The sequence below is a fragment of the Thermobia domestica genome, chromosome 9 (assembly GCF_964235325.1).
Source record: "Thermobia domestica chromosome 9, izTheDome1.hap1.1, whole genome shotgun sequence".
In the NCBI taxonomy this organism is placed as follows: domain Eukaryota; kingdom Metazoa; phylum Arthropoda; class Insecta; order Zygentoma; family Lepismatidae; genus Thermobia; species Thermobia domestica.
In genome coordinates this window covers 204,286,003-204,306,684 of record NC_137462.1, presented here as the reverse complement: position 1 = coordinate 204,306,684, position 20,682 = coordinate 204,286,003, and the positions used below count along the sequence as shown (strand labels likewise).

At 35.8% G+C, this 20,682-nt stretch overlaps 1 protein-coding gene across 2 annotated transcripts in view; it reads right to left on the bottom strand.

Moving 5' to 3' along the window:
- Positions 1-15,191: 15,191 nt before the first annotated feature.
- The window catches only part of LOC145660551 (uncharacterized), a 73,852-nt gene continuing 68,361 nt past the window's right edge, over positions 15,192-20,682 (bottom strand). For both annotated transcript variants that reach the window (XM_081725766.1, XM_081725765.1), the window contains exons 9-10: positions 19,900-19,991; positions 15,192-15,790 (exon numbers count right to left, since the gene is read on the bottom strand). In XM_081725766.1, the coding sequence (XP_081581892.1) occupies positions 15,551-15,790; positions 19,900-19,991 (332 nt within the window). In that variant the 3' untranslated portion in view covers positions 15,192-15,550. The remainder of the gene's footprint in view (positions 15,791-19,899; positions 19,992-20,682) is intronic.

Genomic DNA, 20,682 nt, shown 5'->3' with positions numbered 1-20,682 from the left:
AACAAAATAATTCTTCTTTTGTCGAATTGAATATAGAACCTGTGTTGCAAACTCTACTAAGTTTTCAGTAGATCTACTCAAACTGATGGATTAAAAAAGAAAATAAGAAAACTGATATTTACGCTAGCTCGAAAGTAAGCAATTATTATTTTTATTTGCATTATAATTATTTTGCTTTTTATATGATATAACATCCTTGATATCAATCATGTGATGGCGCCACTTTACGGAGTTGCGGTAGCAGGGGTGTAGCCAGCAGTTTTAAGCAGGAGGGGCCCGTAGTTTTTTAGGGGAGGGGCAGCTACAATGTACAAAGCCAAAGAAATTGTGTTGCAGCTAGTGCTCTTGAGGCCTGGAAAAAACGGAAAATTTTAGTTTCCTTCCGGAAAACTAATAAGCTGTTTTTTAGCTTATTATTATTATTATTATTATTATTATTATTATTATTATTATTATTATTATTATTATTATTATTATTATTATTATTATTATTCGTTTTTTCTTCATAAATTATATTCCAGGTAGTTTTTATGTTTAACCAATAACTACTGTCTGTCCCCGCCAAACGGTATACCTTTCTGCATAACTACTTTAGTTTAAGCCCTTGTATCTTCATAAGACTGATTTTCTTTAAAATTTCACTTAATTTCTTTAAAATTTCGTGAAAAAAAATTTATTTATTATTCGTCACTAAAAAAAAACATAATTTTATTAAAAGCTATATCTCATTTACTGTTTCAGGGGCACTCCACATATTTCGTAACGCCATTTTTGACCAATTTTTACCCCCTTCTCCTCATTGTCACTTCGTAACGCAAGGCTGAACTTCTTCAACTTTGTTACGTAACACTTTTTGATTTTTGTTTTTTCACCGATTTTGATTATTTTGGTGGTTATTACAATAAAAAGCTATTTTTAATGGTAGAACTTTTTATTAGAAAATGCTTATATTATTGTGAATATATTTGTAGCGTTTTTTGCCAACAAATCAAAATATTAAAAAATGGTAGACCCGTAATAATATATTAACCCCATAAAGTTGTTTAATTAACCAATCCTAATTCTTCAAAACTACTGTAGTTTCCCTAAGGAAATCGCACCCATCATTTTAGGTCACTGGTGATTGGCAAGGAGAAAGTACTGCGGAAGATGCAGTTAAAACAGGATCTAAAGAAATAACAACGACCTCTTCTTCCGAGATCCAGGATGCTTCGTGCATTTGAAGTTCGCCAGTGTCAATGACGCAAAGTTCTGTTCCTCGTCGACCCACAGATTAGAAGTAGCTGCACACGTGAAGGAGCAGAGACATCACGTTTGTGAACAATTTCTCGAGCATCTTCTTTGGACTTTGGACTTCAGTTTACCACTTTACAAATTATTCTTGTCCTAAAACAGTGCGAGAATGCGAATAAATTCGATTTCTTCAGAAATATTCAAATCCAAAAATTAATAATAATAATAATAATAATAATAATAATAATAATAGTACGACATTAATATCTGACGAATTATAATATCTTTCGGTTTTTAATATATTTTGGTCTGCAAATCGTGGATTGTTCTGTCGCGGAAGATATATCACGAAAAAGAGTTTCTTCTGTTCCACATGCGAAACCTCTGAGAAGAAAAGAGTGGGTAACGATTCGAATCAAAAGTTTTAAATATAATTCTCAAAAATAGCAATACGAGTGGGAACGCGAAGGAATTTTAAAGCGGTGGTTACTATCACTAACAACTAATTCCAGAAAAGCGTGTGTCGTAAATGCAATGCTGCGATAGCCACAAAACGGAGTTTTATTGTATTGCAATACACACAGAGTTCCTCACCAGTCATGCTGGTGTCTAGTGCATCTTGGAATCCCTACTGTATGATTCAATTTATATAGGCTACTAGCAGCGTTCACCCCGCTTCGCTGCGGTCACCCCGGAACGCAATAAACTTTGTTACTTAGATAATTTTTACTTTTTCGCTTTCAAGTGATATGATAAAAATCATAGAAGATTGCATTAAATGTTAACATTATATCGCCTGTCATTTATGTTAACCCGCCCCGCTTCGCTGCGGTCACCCCGGAAGTTTTCGCTTTCAAGTGATATGATAAAAACCATAGTAGATTGCAGTAAATGTTAACATTATATCGCCTGTCATTTATGTTAACCCGCCGAGTGACACGGTCATGCGGGTTGCATATAAATACGTTTATTTTTACCTATGATGAACTAACAAAGGATTTGTGGACACCTGAATGGTCAATTATCTCAAGACACTGGTAATTAAAAATTAAAGTGATATGATAAAAACCATCTAGGGTCCAAATCCTAATAACCCCCCAAAAATAAAAGAAATTGGTTCAGCCGTATTAGCGTGATGAGGTAACAAAGGATTTGTGCGTTCTCTTTTATATATATAGATAGTTCACAACTTTCCAAAATAATGGAAAAATATATCCATATATATATATATATATATATATATATATATATATATATATATATATATATATATATATATATATATATATATATATATAATGAAAGTGACTACATTTGTAAGTTAACTCTTGAACCACCCGACCGATCACGATCAAATTTTCAACATAGATGAGTTTTGGGCCTGGGATGGATTTTATCGCTTCACTTTGAAGGTGCACTTTGAAGAGAAGGGGAAGATATGTAAAAATGATCGAAAATTACCAATATTAATGTCGAATCCATAGTTTTTGGGATGGCTGATATGAACAATGACACTTCCGATGTCATTTAAATCCAAATTTTAGTCCCCATTACCACCGGCGCAAATCTGTCTTCAACTTTGGGGGAGACGGGTAAGACCATATATATATATATATATATATATATATATATATATATAAGCAATGTTCAAACTATTTATGAAGTTGAGAAGATCCTGTACAATGCTGTGAAGGATCAGGGGAGCAGAATTGTCTTCAGTGGCATATTTAGGAGGCTATCGGGCTCAAGCTCCCCCGAAATAAATTTGTTAGTTTTCCGCATTCCACGTACAACAACAATCCTTCTTACCATTTCTAAGAATGTCATTGACTCTCCATTTTCTATGCTCTTTGTTCAGAAATAATACTGTATTTGTCAAATTTCATTCCATGTATGAACTACGTCCTTTTTTTTATTTCTTTCGTCCTTTCTACTTTTCTGTTTATTTTTCTTGACGTTCCCTATATATACTTTGACGTTACTTCCTTTCATTTCGCCTATCGTACTTTATCGACCGTTGTCAGTTGTGATTCAAGTCGGCCGTCATCAGTTACACTAAAACTAAGAGTTGATAAGCGAAATTGGTGTTCCACCACACTAGGGATGCGCACGAGCCGAGACATGTCTCGAATCTCGACTCGAATTCGAGTCGAGACACATTTTGTAAAATTCGAGACAAACGTATTTCTCGACTCGAATTTTCGAGTCGAGTCGAGACAGCTGGTAAAAATCTCGACTCAACTCGAATGTCTCGAAAATTTTTCTATAATTTTTAATATTATTTTTAGGGATGCGCACAAGTCGAGAGAAACGTATTTCTCGACTCGAATTTCGAGTCGAGTCTAGACAGCTCCTAAAAATCTCGACTCGACTCGAATGTCTCGAAAATCTTTCTATAACTTAATATTATTTTAAAGAAAATACTCATTCAGAAACACTCGACACGAGAATTTCGGTAACTGCAGAAATTGTCAGGTGTTCGAGAAATATTGTGGTGAGTGTCTTCAACAAGTGGCGAAACTAAGGGGAAACGACGTCCAAACGTCGAGGAGTTGGGCGCCCCCCACCTCGTTACATTTGTCCGACGTCGTAGGCTAGGCAGACTGGTAAAACAGGACTGGCAGCGAATTGCGTCGGAACCAACACCAGAGTTTAATGCTGGGCAAAGTACAAGTGTGTCTGAACTAGTGTTGTAAAATTTCCGGAAATTTTGAACATATTGGTAAAAACTTTTTTTTTTCGATTTCTTTCTTGAAAAATTTGAAAAATTGAAAGAATAAAAATATTTGTATTAGGTTAATTTTACTAGTAATCATATCTTTTTTATTCAAACGCGTGAAAAATATATGTTTAAAAATTTCAATATTGCGAATATTAAAAAATAGCACTCGAAAATAAAACTATTCCAGTCTCATTATTTATATTTATAAAATACTAGATTTACGCGTATATGTTTGTCCCCACAGAAAAGTTTATATGTTTGTCTCCAGTCCTTTCGACAATGAGATCTTGAACCTACAAGTGCTAGAAACGTGCCGTTTTCATTGGTCGATTCCAAATTTTGTGTAAATTGTCCAGTTCTAATTGAATGTTTTTTTTAAAAAAAACATGACCATTAGTTCTTTATTACTTTTTTAGGGGTACAGTGGAAGTACTGAAATTTTTGAAAAAGTAAAGCATCATACCCTATGAGTTACATCGCATAGTTGTATATTGGGGTTGTATATCCCTCAGACGTTTATTTCGTGGCCAAATTATAAGAAAACGAGGGATAACCATTTCTCCAGTCTAAGATGAATCTTCATTCTTTGGGGAGTTTCTTTTTTTCACAATGAACTCTGTATATCTCTGACATATTAATTGTGTTTGTAATTTATTTACTTATTACATAACGCATGCAAGAAGAAAAGAAACACTGGTCATATATGAATTAGAAATTCCAACTGTAAGTGGGCTCATATCTTGCAAACGGTGCGAAATATTGAAAAAAATATAATCGAAAAAAAATCCCGTTTATGACGGTTTGGGCACAAAACCTCGCGGCCCAAAATATCGCCGGGCCGAAACTTCGCCTGGCCAAAACCTTGCCGCGCCCAAAACCTCGCCTGACCAAAACCTCGCCGCCCAAAATCTCGCGGGGCCAAAACCTCGCCACCCAAAACCTCGCGGTCCAAAATCTCGCCGGGCCAAAACCTCGCCATGTAAATGTAAATGTTCCAACAGATGATAAGGATGACGGTATAAAAGACGCTGTTTCAGAAGAAGTATCACGGGTATTTGACGAAGTCCCGCGATACCATATGAAAATTCTATTTCTGTATTAGAGGATTTCAATGTGAAGGTAGGGCGACAGGATGTTTTTAAACTTGTTATAGGGAAAGAAAGTCTGCATAAGGAAAGTAATGAAAACTAACGGGGTTAGTTTCGTGAACTTTGGAACATCCAAAAACTTAAAATTTTAACAAAAATCTAATAATATTTATGAAAGTATGAAATAATATATGAGTTTTTACGACGTCCCTTGATTATCTCCTGTAGGTTAAAGGAGACGTAGATGACCAGGATGAAGGAAATGATCGAATAAAGAAAGTGGGAGGAAACGGGAATAACCCGAGAAAGCCCACGCACACGATGTTTTGTATCTTCTTCTTCTTCTTCTTCTTCTTCTTCTTATTATTATTATTATTATTATTTGTAATGTGGAATTGCATATTAAGAAATTCATTGGGTAAATTTTAAAGAAAAGTTTCATTCACGGCGAGGTTTTGGCCACGCGATGTTTTGGGTGGCGAGGTTTTGGCCCAGCGAGATTTTGGGCGGCGAGGTTTTGGCCCGGCGAGATTTTGTCCCGCGAGGTTTTAGCCCGGCGAGATTTTGTCCCGCGAGGTTTTGGGCGGCGAGGTTTTGGCCCGGCGAGATTTTGTCCCGCGAGGTTTTGGGCGGCGATGTTTCGGCCGCGAGATTTTGTCTATATCCCGTTTATGACACCCCTTGCCGATTTTTATGAAGGCGTCCTTCACTTGTATATGTAAAGAGACATGTACAGATGTTGTGAGGAATGACAAGGAGATTCATGCTCATATGTGAATGATGCGCTTTGTAGAGAGCACAGGTTCAGCTAGCTGAAAATTAATAGTCTGCACTTATTTCTACAATGTCATTTATTCCTCTATGTGCATTAATTACAGAACTTTTACAGTTACATACAAGCCTACTAACATGAAGTGTTTCTGTTGCAACAAATAGGTCTCTTGAATGAAACTAAGTTCTTAATTTGCTCTTTGATCTAGCGAAGTTTTGTTAATTTTAACCAAATCACTTCTTAAGACAAAGAGCAGTAGGCAAACTTCACTAATACTCATGCACTAAAACATATACCGCCTTATGCAGAGTCGTTTTGGCAAATGATTAGCATCATGCTAAACGCCCGACTTCTGCAGGAAGCAAATGTAAGTCAAACGCTTTAGTATGGTACTAATCACACTTCAGAATGACTCTGCATATGGCCCATAATTACTATTATTTAATATTTTAATATAGACACTTATATAAACTTTATGTACAAAATCCTGTATGTAAACAAACATGTTTTCTAGTGCGACAGATTTTCTATTACAATCAAAATGAAAGTGACTATGTTTCTAACTTAATAACTCCTGAATCATCAGACTGACCTTGATAAAATTTTCAACATAGATGAGGTTCGGGATGATTTTTATCATTTCACTTCGTAGGTGCAACTTTAGGGAAGTTGGAGAGGGGAAAATGACTGATATTACTGTCGAATCCATAGTTTTCGGGGTCGCTGAGATGCACAGTGACTCTTCCGGCCGTTTAAATCGAAATTCAGTGCCATTAGTAATCTAAGGGGGATGGTGACATGTAAAGATAATTGAAAATTACCGGTATTAATGTCGAATTCATAGTTTTGGGGCGTAAATAAAATCCTCTCTCTTTTTGAGTTTTTCGAAAAATATAGAAAGAATAAAGAGAGATTTTACCAGAAATCAGAAAACTAAAAAGTAGAATTAAAACGTGTTGCTTTAAGTATTTTTCCGTTAGCAAAATACATTGTATATACAGTAGGACGTCGATAATCCAAACGTCAAAAAATCCGAAACGTCAAAAATCCGAACCCGGTCCCTAGATGTTTTTTACATTGTGTCTTAACGCTAGCTATAAACAAACAATAGTGTGTCCGTCGACGTTGTGTGAAGTCAGTATTTTTACAAAAGTTCATTCATATGTAATTGTTTGTCATACATATTTTTATTTTTATTTTCTCTTAGGCCTATAAGATTTAAGTGTGACTTACAAGATCAGTGTAATTTAGTGGTTCTTCAGAAACATTAAATGCAAGTAGCCCTACGTTCGGTATTGTAATTACTGTATGTACTGAATAACCACTATATCAATTGAAGAACATACCGTACAGTATATGTAAGCCTAAAGTATTTTTTTTGTCATTGTAGAAAATTCGAACTACCTGTGGTCCGAATTAGTTCGGATTTTCGACTTCCGACTGCTGTATATGCTGCAGACATATTACAGCAAGTAAGATTTCTAGCATCAGGCCAAAAATAGTTTTAAACTATACTTTCCTGTTTTTGCCAATAATTCCGAACAATTTTTTTTTATAATGGATTCAAAATTTCAGGAAATTTTACAAAGAACAAGGAAGATATCTCTATAAAATATATGTTTGATTTAACATATTAACTAAAATGATTCTGGCCCCGTTATTTTAACACATCCCTGAAGGGGGAACTTCATAATATTGCTCAAGATAATTTTAATGCGTCTATACTAATTAAGCTAAATAGGATTATATTTTAGTTTCTTTTGTAGCCATAGCTCCATTCTATCACGGTGCGAACTTTGAAGTGTTTGGATGAGTTGTGTACAAAATTTCCCTATTCTAATACAAGAAACATAAGTACTCAATTTTCTTAATTCTAAACTAGTAAATATAAAACACTTTTAATTTTGAAAGCATAATATAATAATATATTCGAAAATTTCAATTTTGCCCAAATTTTTCGTTTTTTTTTTCCAAGCTCGGGAGAACCGTAAAAAAGTTACTTTTAAATCCAAAATTTCCGTTTTTTCCCAGGCCTTCACAACACTAGTCTGAACACACATTGAACCTAACACTCCTAATGATGGACCTCTGCAGTCGATGAGCCATTCATGTGCGAATGTTAACACCAAGACATCGGCAACTACGACTGAAATGAACACGTGACCATCGCCACTTGACCTTGGTACAGTGGCAGAGCGTTGCATTATCTGATGAATCCCGATACCTTCTTCATCATGACGATGGGAGGGTGCGAATCCGTCGTATTCCAAGGGAACAGCTCCTTGACACTTGTACTGCAAGACGGAGACAAGCGGGCTGCGGCTTAATTATTATCTGGGGAAGTTTCACGTGAGCATCCATGTGCCTAGTGGAGCTCGAGCAAGGCATTATGACGGCCGAGGCGTATCGCACACTGCTTGCAGACTACGGGCACCCTTTCATGACGATCATATTTCCCAACGGTAGTAGGACTTTTCGACAAGATAATGAACCATATCACAATGCCAGGAATGTGATGGAGTGGTTCTAGGAACACAGGAACGAGTTCCAAGTGATTTTCTGGCCCCCGACTCGCCGGATCTGAACACAATTGAACACATCCGGAATGTGATTGAACGTGACGGCACGGCGCATTGCCCCTTCCCGGGAATTTCCGAGAATTAGGTGACCTGTGTGTGCATATGTGGTGTCAACTCTCTCTGGCGACCTACCAAGGATCATTGCGTCCATGCCAAGACACGTCGCCGTTGTTATCCGTTTTAAAGGTCGACTTACTGATAATTAGGCAGGTAGCCATAATGATCTGGCTGATGTGTGCGTATATTTTAAGTCTTATATTTTGTCTCGACTCGAATTCGAGTCGAGACAGAAACATATTTTCGAGACGAGACAACATTTTCTCGAGACAAGACAGGCTTAAATCTCGACTCGTGCGCATCCCTAATCATTTTGAAGAAAGTACTCACTCAGAAACACCAGGCACGAGAATTTCGGAAACTGCAGGAATTGTCAGGTGTTCGAGGAGTGCTGTGGTGATTGTCTTCAACAAGTGGCGAAACCAAGGGGAAAAGACGTCGAAATGTCAAGGGGTTGGGCGCCCCCATCTCATTACAGATGTCGGACGTCGTAGGCTGGGCAGACTGGTAAAACAGGACACGCAACGAACTGCGTCGGAACTAAGATCAGCTGCTGGGCAAAGTACAAGTGTGTCTGAACTAGTGTTGTCAAATTTCCAGAAATTTTGAACCTGTTTTTAAAAAACCGCTTTTTTCGATTTCTTTCCGGAAAAATTGGTAAAAATAAAAATGTTTGTATTAGGTTAATTTTACTAATAATGATATATATATTTTTTTCAAACACGTAAAAATGTAAGTTCAAAAATTTCGATATTGCGAATATTAAAAAATAGCACTCGAAAATAAAACTATTCCAATTATTATCTATATATTAAAATACTAGATTTACGCGTATATGTTTCTCCTCACTGCAAAGTTCATATGTTTGTCTCCAATCCTTTCAACAATGAGATCTCGAACCCACAAGTGCTAGAAACGTGAAGTTTTCATTTGTCGATTCCAAATTTTGTGGAAATTGTCCAGTTCTAATTGAACATTTAAAAAAACATGGCCATTAGTTCTTTATTACATTTTTAGGAGTGCACTAGAAGTACTGAAATTTTTGAAAAAGTAAAGCATCATACCCTACGAGTTATATATTCCAACATCACATAGTTGTATACAGTGGTTGTATATCTGTCAGGCGTTTGTTTCGTGGCCAAACGCCATGCATACGCGATATGGGCATTCAGTACATGGATTCTTGAAAATTTGAATTCAATTATCTATACAAGCCGGCTACGAGTCTTTTGTTTTGGCCACGAACCCTTTCCTCCTACCAATTTTACAATTAGGATTGAGCTTCTTACTGGATGTGTAGCCTACCGAAGGACCACACAGATGTTATCGAAACTATTGTGCTACAGTTTCTTTGTATGCTTTGGCAGAAACTTCTGTAGATACCGAAGCTCGCCAGTGAAGCCATATCTAGCATCTTGGTGCTAGATCTAAAATAATTCACTCCCATTTAGCATCTAGCATCTTGACTTTAGCATCTTGGCAAAATCTACCATTATTTCATTCTTCCCTCTGAGAACAGAAAAAGAACGAAAATTTAGATGGCTCACTGACCGTAGTTGAAGCGCTAGTTGGAGTAATAAAACCAGTTAGTATTTCCGCTGTTGTATTGTTGAATTCACAGAAATGTTCAAAAATTAGCAAAACGTGACTCTGCACAAGATGTTTACTTACCCATAGTTTTATTATTGTCAACTGAACCCTGAGTGTCTGGGATGTTTCTGTCCCTTCTCACTTTACAACTTGAGAGGGGAGGGGGTATGATCGTCAGGGAACCACTAGTAATACACCGCTAAAAGAAATGCTCTAGTGCTGCATCGGAAGCGGCATGTTTTGTATATATTTCTTAAAATGTTATCCATTCATAAAATATAAATTCCTCCTTCCTCCTCTGATTCTCTTTCCAATACAGAGAACCGACTCTTTAAATGAAGAAAGAACCCTGAACCCTCCCAAAAATGCTAAAATGAATGATGCGTACAAATAACAAATCTGTGGATGAGTCAAATAATGCAGATACATGAGATGATGATGATGAAGGTAACAGTGCTTGATGCACTGCAGTCCACCACATGTAAATAGATTTGAAGTGTTCATATTTGTGTATGTGTACGTGTGTATGTGCTTGTTTCTGAGTATTTATATGTGCGTGTGTCTTGTAATTGTTATATTAATATCCACTGGATTAAGTGAAAGTATAAAATGGATTTGATGACTGCCAAATTGACGTCATCTTGGTAAGTCATTATTTTTTAATATTTAGTAATATTAAATTAGATTATAGTTTAGCGTCGCTTTCAGGTGCAAAGCTCTACAAGACGTGAACCTACAGTTTAACGTCGGATTTGAAACACATGAGCTCCTACCATGAATCAAACCTTGTTCGAGAAAGGCGCATACGCTACCCACATAGCAACGAGGAGCTCAACATTTAGTGATATGTGTATTAAGTTGTAAAATTATATTCGTTTAATTTTCACTAATATAATCTTCACAATGTAAAGTCTTCGCTAGGCACGTTATCTTGTTTAAAAACAAAAAAGCCTATATCTTATGTTTCCGTCTCGGGGTTGGACTGCGAGATGATAGAAATCCGAAAGAAATGTTTTTATTATATTTTGTACAGTAGATCTACTCCCCCTTCATAATCTCCGTGTTTGATAAGAATGAACCTCCCTGGCTCACGGAAATATATACCTAATATAGTAAACCATGCACATTAAATGCCAGACTAATATAGCAAACATTTAAGATGCCCCCCTCCTACAAAATTTTCTTCGTCCGCCCATGTCTGGGCGTACACAATTTCGCAACTCAGTGGATACGATGTGGATGTACTCAAAGTCTGCTGATTTACCCATCAAATTTAAATTTTATAAAAATATTCTCAGTGAATACTAACCTGAGGCTAACTACTTTTTAAATTCAACCGCTAAAGGAGTTTTTTTTTTTTTTTTTTTTTGGTTCACCAGGTCTCTGTAATCGTCCGTCACGAAAATCGAAGTTTCTACAAGTGTTTCCCCGGGCTGTTAACAAAACAAATTTTGTGAGAAAGGGCTCCTACAGGAGTGTTATTTAGGGGGTAATTCCTGCCTTTGTTATATACATAAGTATATAAGTATATATACACGGTGTATAAGTAGGAGCGGATCTTTAAAATTAGTTCGGAAAGATAATATGAAAATCTGGCATAATTTGCAAGAATCTATCTATCTAATATAAATAAAATTAAGAGTTTGTGTGTTTGTCTGTCTGTGTGCGGCCTGGAAACCAGACGAGTGGACCAAGACTTACCAAATTTTGGTCAGGGGTACCTTAGCCCAGGCCCCAGATCAAGACGTAGCGTATTTTTTAAATTTCGAACCAGAGGGGTCTCAGGGGGGCGTTTACGGGGACATGTAAAAGTGGTAGAAAATGGCCGATATTACTGTCGAATTTATAGTTTTCGCGGTCGCTGAAATCAATGGCGAAACTCTGATCGCATTAACATCCAAATTCACCCTATTCGGGCCGGGGGGGATACCGAGACATGTAAAAGTAATCCAAAATGACCGATATTAGTGTCAAATCCATAGTTTTCGCGGTCGCTAAGATCGATGGTTACACTTCCATTAGCGATGACTTGCAAATTCAACTACAATTGGATGTGAGCCTGGAGTCAGAGGGAGGGGGATACAGAGACATGTAATAGTAATACAAAATTACCGATATTAGTGTCAAATCCATAGTTTTCGCAGTCGCTGAGATCAATGGTGACACTTCCAATAGCGATGACTTGCAAACTCAGCTACAATTGGGCGTGGGCCGGGAGTCAGAGGAGGGGTACCGAGACATGTAAAAGTAATCCAAAATGACTGATGTTAGTATCAAATCCATAGTTTTCGCAGTCACTGAGATCAATGGTGACACTTCCACTAGCGATGATTTGCAAATTCAGCTACCACTGCATGCGGGCCGAGAGTCAGCCGGGGAGGTTCAAAATAGTTTAGTAGTCGTGAGAATATGTACTAAGGACACTCAGCACATGTTAATAATAATTTTTTTTTTTAAACTTCCTTTGTCCTAGTTAGCTAACAAACACATTAGACACTCTTCAGTTGTACGAACACACAAACATATTAACTTACCAAGGATTATTTTTATTTATTTTTTTATTCACGGTGACTACTGTTCATAGAAGTTCAAGCTTATAAACCTCAAAAGGAGATTTGTGTTCACTAAGGAGTTCGACATAATTTATTTAATCGGATTTCAGTCTAGCGTCCTCATTCAGCACTAAAGCTATATGAGAGTGCATATACAACTTAACGTGAAATCCAAACTACATGAACTCCCACCGGGAATCAACGTACACTCTCGCGTACATTTGGGATCCAAATCACATGAGCCACACAGAGGAACTAAACTACACAATGATTGTATTTTGGTTGAGCGTCCCTTTTAGCACTAAGGTTATATTAGACATGCACTTATAATTATAGGCGCCGATCCAGGGAAAAAGGGACAGTGGGAACCCAAACCCGAAGTTTGTTTAGGTTCCCTTAGGATCTGGATATTTTTTTCTTGGATCTTTGCTAGGATGGCAACGAAACTCACAAACCCAAACGCCTCTCAAAGTTATTTAGAAATCAGCGACACTGTTTACAACTGAACGAAAGATCTGAATCACAGGGGAATGGTTGTATTCTGACTTCTACTTTTCTTTTCACCAGCGAAGCGATGTGAGATGTAGATTTGGACTTCAATGTACAATGCGAATCACATCAGCTCTTGTCTAGAATATTTCACTATCAATTGCGCTTCCACTGGGATCAAACCCACATCTTACGTGAACACAATACGTGCATATGAATATATGATGAACCTACCTTGTGACTTCGCAACAAACAAACATGTCTTTCGGCTTCAATTCAGAGACTTAAAATTTCATGTTCATTCCCTTCAAACATTTCAAGCTTAATGATCCTTTACTATTACACAAAATAAATTCCACCTGTCTCTCACAACGTCATATCTGCATATGGGGTTAGACGCACATAAAAAGTGGAACAAGGGCAAGAGAGGGGGCTCCAGCTCATGACATGTGGTCAGTGATTAAAAAAAGAAAAAAAACTTGATCATACTTCTTCATGTCAAAAGAGGTATGTGGTTGGCTAAAAAGAGCGCGATCCTTCCCAAAATCAAAGGGCTTTATCTGACCAACACAGCAATCAAGGACTGGCAAAAATTAACATTACTTCCTCTTATCATATCGACTGACATACGTAGTGGGCCAAAAAGGGTCTATTCTTCCCAAATTCAATACGGAAACCCTAGAAAAGCATGAACACTCAGCTAAGCGGGTCAGATACACCCAAAAGCATTTTAAGTCCTCCAACATCATGGCACATTTCACTTAGTGATGCTATGTCACATGACTCGCCAAAATAACCCCTCTAATACTATAGCAGCCAAAATACCTGTAAAAGGCGATGGTTACAAAAAACGCTGTCAGCAAAGTCCAAAGGTTAGGTTGCGGATACTTCCCCTTATGACTACTAGGTGAATACTCTACCATTTAACTATGACCTCCTAGAAAAGCTATTGTGGGAGGAAATGAAAAAGAGATCCCTACACGCACATGTTAACCAACATGCGTAATAAAGAACGTTGGTTTGATCTCGAAAAAGGACTGAAACGGGGAACAACTATCGATTGTATATCCTAGATTCAAATCTGAGCAGAACCACGGTACAGAAAATATATATTTAAAGAGAGTATTTATTAATCACTATACAGTTTCTAGGATCATACAATTTAGCATTCAAAGTAACCTCGAATAAATATCCAAAATAGACTTAATAACCTTATGGCAATCAAAAGCGAAAAATTAAGAAAAATTGTAACCGAACAAGTACTACTCGATTATTCATTATTTTAAACGAGATACTGCTTACGTTAAGCAGCTCTCTGAAATATTGCGATTTGTAAACAAAGAAACTGTTGAAATCGAGAATAATTATACATTTTCTTGATGGTATTCTGTCGTTGATACTTTTACTTTTGATATTATGCCATGCAATCGACATAATATCTGCGGGGATCCCTAGCCCCAGGCCCCGCAAAAGCTAAGGCCGCTCTGCTCTCCAAAGAAGTTCTTGGCGATAAGGAGATGTTAGAGGAAATCGTGCGAGGTTAACGTACATTGATTGTAGTGTGTTCATGCTTTCATATGGACGGTAGATAGGCTCTGGACTGGCAGTTGCCGATTTTACAGTTAAAGAGGACCGAATGATCCTTCCTACCAGGAACATCCTTGTGTGTCATTGGGATATGCCTGCTGTGGAAACCCTCTACCTCTCATCATATGCACCACCAATGAACCACTGACATGTTACAACCTACGCGAGCAACAATTCAGCAGAATGGCCACTACTTTAGAAGACATTTTATTGAGCAATTGGTCTTTTCTAGTTTCGTTTTGGCGTTGGTATGGTCGATCTACACATAGACTATGGTCTACACCCAACTACATTCATAGTAAATTTGAAGTATAGTAAGTGTTGGAAACTTAGCGTTATATTTGTAGTTATCCGGGAACCTTCAACCTAGTAGCAGCATGACCTCTACAGACATTAAGACCAACTTGCGTTATGTTGGCCGGTTTTTCTAACTAAAATCAGAAGTGAATTTCTTCCTTTTCAATAAATATATTTTGTCAATTTGTGTCAAACAGTTTATATTGTAATACTTTGTACAAATAGTTTGGAAAAAAAAAAGTAATTTATTCTTTCTTTCATGTTTACATTTGCAATAAATTTGATTAGTAACATTTTTTTAACAAGCATATCTTTACTCCATTCAGTACTTCTGTGTCAACCAAAGGTTTAATTTTTCTGTCTTCTTACGGACGTTCCTGCAGTCTGAGTATCCCAGTAATTTGCTTATCCAAGACATCAGTATACTTTTTAAAAGAATATTGTCATTTTCTAACACGATCGTTCTTAAAGTATCAATGAAGAAATAAACAAAGAAAAAAAGCACTCTTCACACACAGTTAAGTACTGTGTATAAACACACATTTTTAACGCGCGAAATGGATCTTCCACACTACATACACAATCTAGTTGAAAATGTTCCTTCCTAATCGACTGAAAACTCCACTCCTGAGTGTTACAGACCCAGTCGAAGTACCATCGGAACAAACAGATACACTGCTTGATATGTTAGGTTTTTCTACTTTACTTGCGACAGACTTCTTGATATTGGTGCTCTTTCCAAACACTACCTTTTGCTGCAGATTTAAACGATTTCTTTCGTTTGTTCCAGTTTTCAATTGAGGCTGTTTTTCGAATCCAATTGCCTGCAAGAATAAACGATAATATTTTTAGAAAGAAACTACAAATAACATATGGAATAACGTGTATTTTGAATCAAATTTTGAAATACATTTTACTTTATACTTTTTTCGAATGTTTCCAACAGGGTGCCTACAGGTTTTGAGTAATATGATTTATTAACTTTCCATGACTCTCCACAGAAATTCCCTGACTATAGGAAGTTTCTATACAGTCGTTCTCCTCTTCCTACAGCCAACCGTTCCTCACAAACGTGGTAATTTTCTTTTGATATGATGATTGTTTAGTATTGTTATACATATTCATTAGATATTCAACATAATTGTTATACATATTCATTACACATTCCATATTAATTAAATTTTGATTATAATAAGGAAGGAAACAAGTATCACAATACCATATCTATGCAAGAAAGAATAAATGCTTAACACAATCGTCCCTAGCATTTTGACAAAATTTTAATCAGTACCATTGTTTTCAATACACTGAAGTTTTTTCTTCTTCAGTTCTTAATTTCTATATCAATTATACACTGTTTTTTCTCATTCACTTGACGTACACGTTTACTTTCTTCTAATTCCTTAAGCCTTGCATCAGTGTCCTTTTTGCAGCTTTCTTCTGTTTTTGTTCATTCCTTTCTACCTTTCTCTAGTCCAGATATTCCCGATAGAGTCTCTGTACATTTAAAACATAACCCAACAACTTCCTTGAGATCTCGACATTCTCTGGTTTATTAGATTAATCGTATTTCTTACCATCAGCAGAAATATTTATAGAACATGTTTAAGAAATGGTTAATCAATATGATCTTCCTAATTTTTTTTAGGAACATAGGTGTATACTACAAGACTAAATAAAGAAAAATAAACATAGAAAGAATAGAACAGACACAGAAGGGCTCTCAATCTTACTTAGAGAGTTTAAACATCTACCAACCACTTGCTGTGGTTTAAAGAACGAAGGCTCACAAGAAAATCTTGTGATCCATCACATGTGAACGCTAGAATCAACTGCGAATCCAAATATGTAAATGTACATTTTCTAAAGAAAATTTCTAATCAGGTTCACTTCTATGATTTAAAGGGAATCGTACAACAATCAAGCAAAAATATTTTTTCAGGTTTTTTCCTTTTTTTTTTCTTTCTTTACAGTTGCTCGATTTCCCGAACTTTTTCATGATTGAGGACCCATTTCCCTGAATACCAAAAATGTCCCTCATTTTCAGGTTGTAGGAACCCTGATTTATTTATTGGCACTATATAACAGTATAACAATGAAATAATTGGTTGATTGATTTTAATTGATTTTGAGTTTAACGTGCCTTTAGCAGCGTGGGTATATGAGACAGGACCTACTAATTAACGTGGAATCCGAACCACATGAGCTCCTGCCGGAACAATGTTATACAACTACATTTAATAAAATTGAGTATACCGGATATTTAATTTATCGTGTGCATGTTTGTAACTGGCAAAACTATAGAGAAAACAGATCAAGATGTGTACATTTTAAATTTAGGGATGCAGAAAACATGTCAATCTAACATTAAGCAGTATTTTTTTTAATGACACTGCGTTAGCAGTATCACTTTAAATCTACATACACACACATACACACAACGATAATTTAAACCAGCTATTTACAAAGGATGTACTGTGACGGAACACTGGTAGGAGACTGAAATTAATGATGCAGATCTTCAATACGGAACATAATGCACGCTTTATAGAAAACAATAGTAATATTGTATTATTTTTCATTTCTTGAAATAATAAGGTATTTATTACATCATCTGTAATGATTTACTATTACTGAAGTGAATTTATTTCTTACATTGCAATATTTCTTTATGATGAAAGATAAATAGCACCTTGGTATTAGCTACGAAAAAAAAAGTTACAAATTTATGGTATTCCGTAGGATTAAAATCAGTTAGTGTGCAAAAAACTGAAAATAATAATAATAATAATAATAATAATAATAATAATAATAATAATAATAATAATAATAATAATAATAATAATAATAATAATAATCGTAATAATAACGCTGATTTGAAGAACTATTACTGTAATTCGGAGTTGCAAACTAAGACCTCTACATTAATACACACATTTGATTACAGGTGTTTTTCCAACAATAAGAATTCACGTGAAGATAACATAGGACAGCACTGCCCATCTCTTCCCAAGTGCTTCGCAATCTTCTCGAATTTAACACTATCTTCCTTCGGAAAAAGTAGTGGTAGATTGTGCCTCCTTCTTTTACAACATAATCAGTCTATATTCACTTACGGCTCCGCCATGATTTTGTCATTTCAATCAAAAGAGAATGCATTCTTTGCTATGACAATTAATTATTTTGAAATGTTATTCATGTTAAATTTTCCTTTAGTTAGCTTTCTTAAAGGCATCATTATGGTATAATTAAAATTCCATTGTGTCATTTTCAATAACAGAAAACAAAAAGTTCTTCGAAAACACTTATGGGGCAACTTGAGTTCTATAATTCGCCTGTGAGCACCCTTGTAGAGAAGCACATGTCAAAATGTACCTAGTAATTAGTATCCATGTTATAAGAGATCAAATATTGATATACAGAACGTTTCAATTAACTTTACTAAATGTAACGTAGATTAAACTCATCTAACACTTCATGCTGTTCCAAGTATACAAAAATGTGCATAAATTGAAAGCCTGTTAAACAACAGATTAGTATTAAATATTTAAAGTGAAACATCACCGCTTTCTTTTAATTGTCACTGACTGTGACCTTGTAAACTGTGACATCATTAAGTATGTTATGGACTATTGCTGTTGATTAATGTAGTATTATCGCAAAATGGATTTTCAATATATCACACATACAGATTTTTAAAGCAGTATGGCGACCGTGCATATATTATTTATACCTCCGAAACGCTTCTCCAGCGAACTTGGTTTAAACACTCTCATGATACATTTAAGTCCTACCTACTGCTCATCAGTTCTGTCTGCACTTTTCCACTCTTTCCGAAATGTTGCAAAAACAAATGATAAAATTTCTACAGGGCATTTAACAAGGATGCGCTGGGTAATTTAGGGACTACATATGATGTAATAAATAAGTAAAGAGGCTCCTATATTTAAGCTTAAAATCTCTTTTAAAATTTAAACTTGAACACTAAATTATCAATAGTGAATTGGAAAATCTCGTTTTAAGTGCCACTGTTATGTCCTCTACACTCAAAGGAAACGGATGGATTAATGAAAAGTGAAAAAACATGAATAATTAGTTGAATGAAGATGTGGGAGGTAATGGAAGAACCTCACGGGAACACACTGACAGGATATTGTCCACCATAAACTCGCGTGGCCGGGGATCGAACCAGGGATCCCACGCATCAGAGATGAACGCTCTTTCACTGAGCCACCGTCCCCCAACAATACTGATAATTTAATTATCAAAATGAAACGGTAATTGTAGTAAGAGCTGTTGGTGTTGAAGTTCAAATTTAGAAAATATTTTTAAATAAGATAGAAGCCTTCTTCCTTACGTATTAGATCATAGTCCCTCAATTCCCTACAAAATTCTTACTTATATGCTCTGCATAGGGCCACAATACAAGTACACAAAATTATAAATTGCAATTACAAGAATGAAGCCTGCTAGGTTAACAGACATGTATTTAACATAATTTCTAACTTACTTTACGCTTAAATTACAATTTCGTTTCTACTTCTTTCTTATTTTTATTTTATTTATTTAGTTTTTTGAAAACTGTACATGAATTTAACGTTAAAAATATTCAGAAGTTTCCTGAAAGTAAAGTGTTAATTTTGGTTGAGAAAATATAGAACAGGAAAACAATTCCAACTCCCCCTCTTTTATTTATTTATTTCCATTAGTATTCAGAAGCAATTATGGTTATTTATGGTGTTCTGCAGTTGCAACCTTTGGAAAGAGAGTTTGTAATGCCCTTAGGTCACATTAAGTAAAAAGTGGATTATTAACACTGGTTTTGATACAATATAACTAAGAAACACGATAACAATATTCTATATGTATGTAAGTTTAACAGCACAGACAACTAATCACTAAGTGAAATGGTTCGAAGACATATAGAACTTACCTTTTTAACTTTAGGTTTCGTACCAGCAGTATCAGGAGAAACATTTCCAAGCCTTTCTTTTACACTAACTTTGACAGCGTTTGTTGGATTTGCTATAAGAGAATAAAATTATTCAGTTATAAAACGCATTTAGATAAAAGAAAGAGAGAAAAATATACTCAATGTTCATAAATAGGTAACTTAATTTATTTCTTTTTAATCGTAAGTTTTGTGTCTGCATAAAAGGTAGTCAGGAAAGTGAACCTTTTTCAAATAACGTAATGCCTTTTAGTATAATTATTATCAACCATGTTCATATTTTTGTATTATTTCTGGTAGGTCCTTCAAGTCTTTGTGATACTGACGATGGAGAAACTGGGGATGTCATGCTGAGATCAAGTTATCTTCAAATGAAAGAGATGCCACATCTGAAATACACCGAGATAAGGTCCATACTTTACATGACAATGTCCCTGTTTACAAGACAATCAAACACTTGAGTACAAGAACTGAAGCATGGCAGGAAGAGTGTTGAAGATAAATCAAGGTCAGGGAACTCTCACCACCCACGTTCGGTTCCCAATTGGAACATACGTGGTTCAGATTCCACGTTGCTTTGTAGGTCCACGCCTCAAAAAGTCTGATATTTTGTGGATCAACATCGGCAATGAAAAAGGACGCAAAACTCCAAAACAACCAACAATCACAGAAAAAGATGATGTTCTAAGCATAATCTTGGTCATTTCACAGCAGAAAACAAGTAATTTATCACGAAAGTGCTTGGCTTCTCGAAAGTTTGTTCTC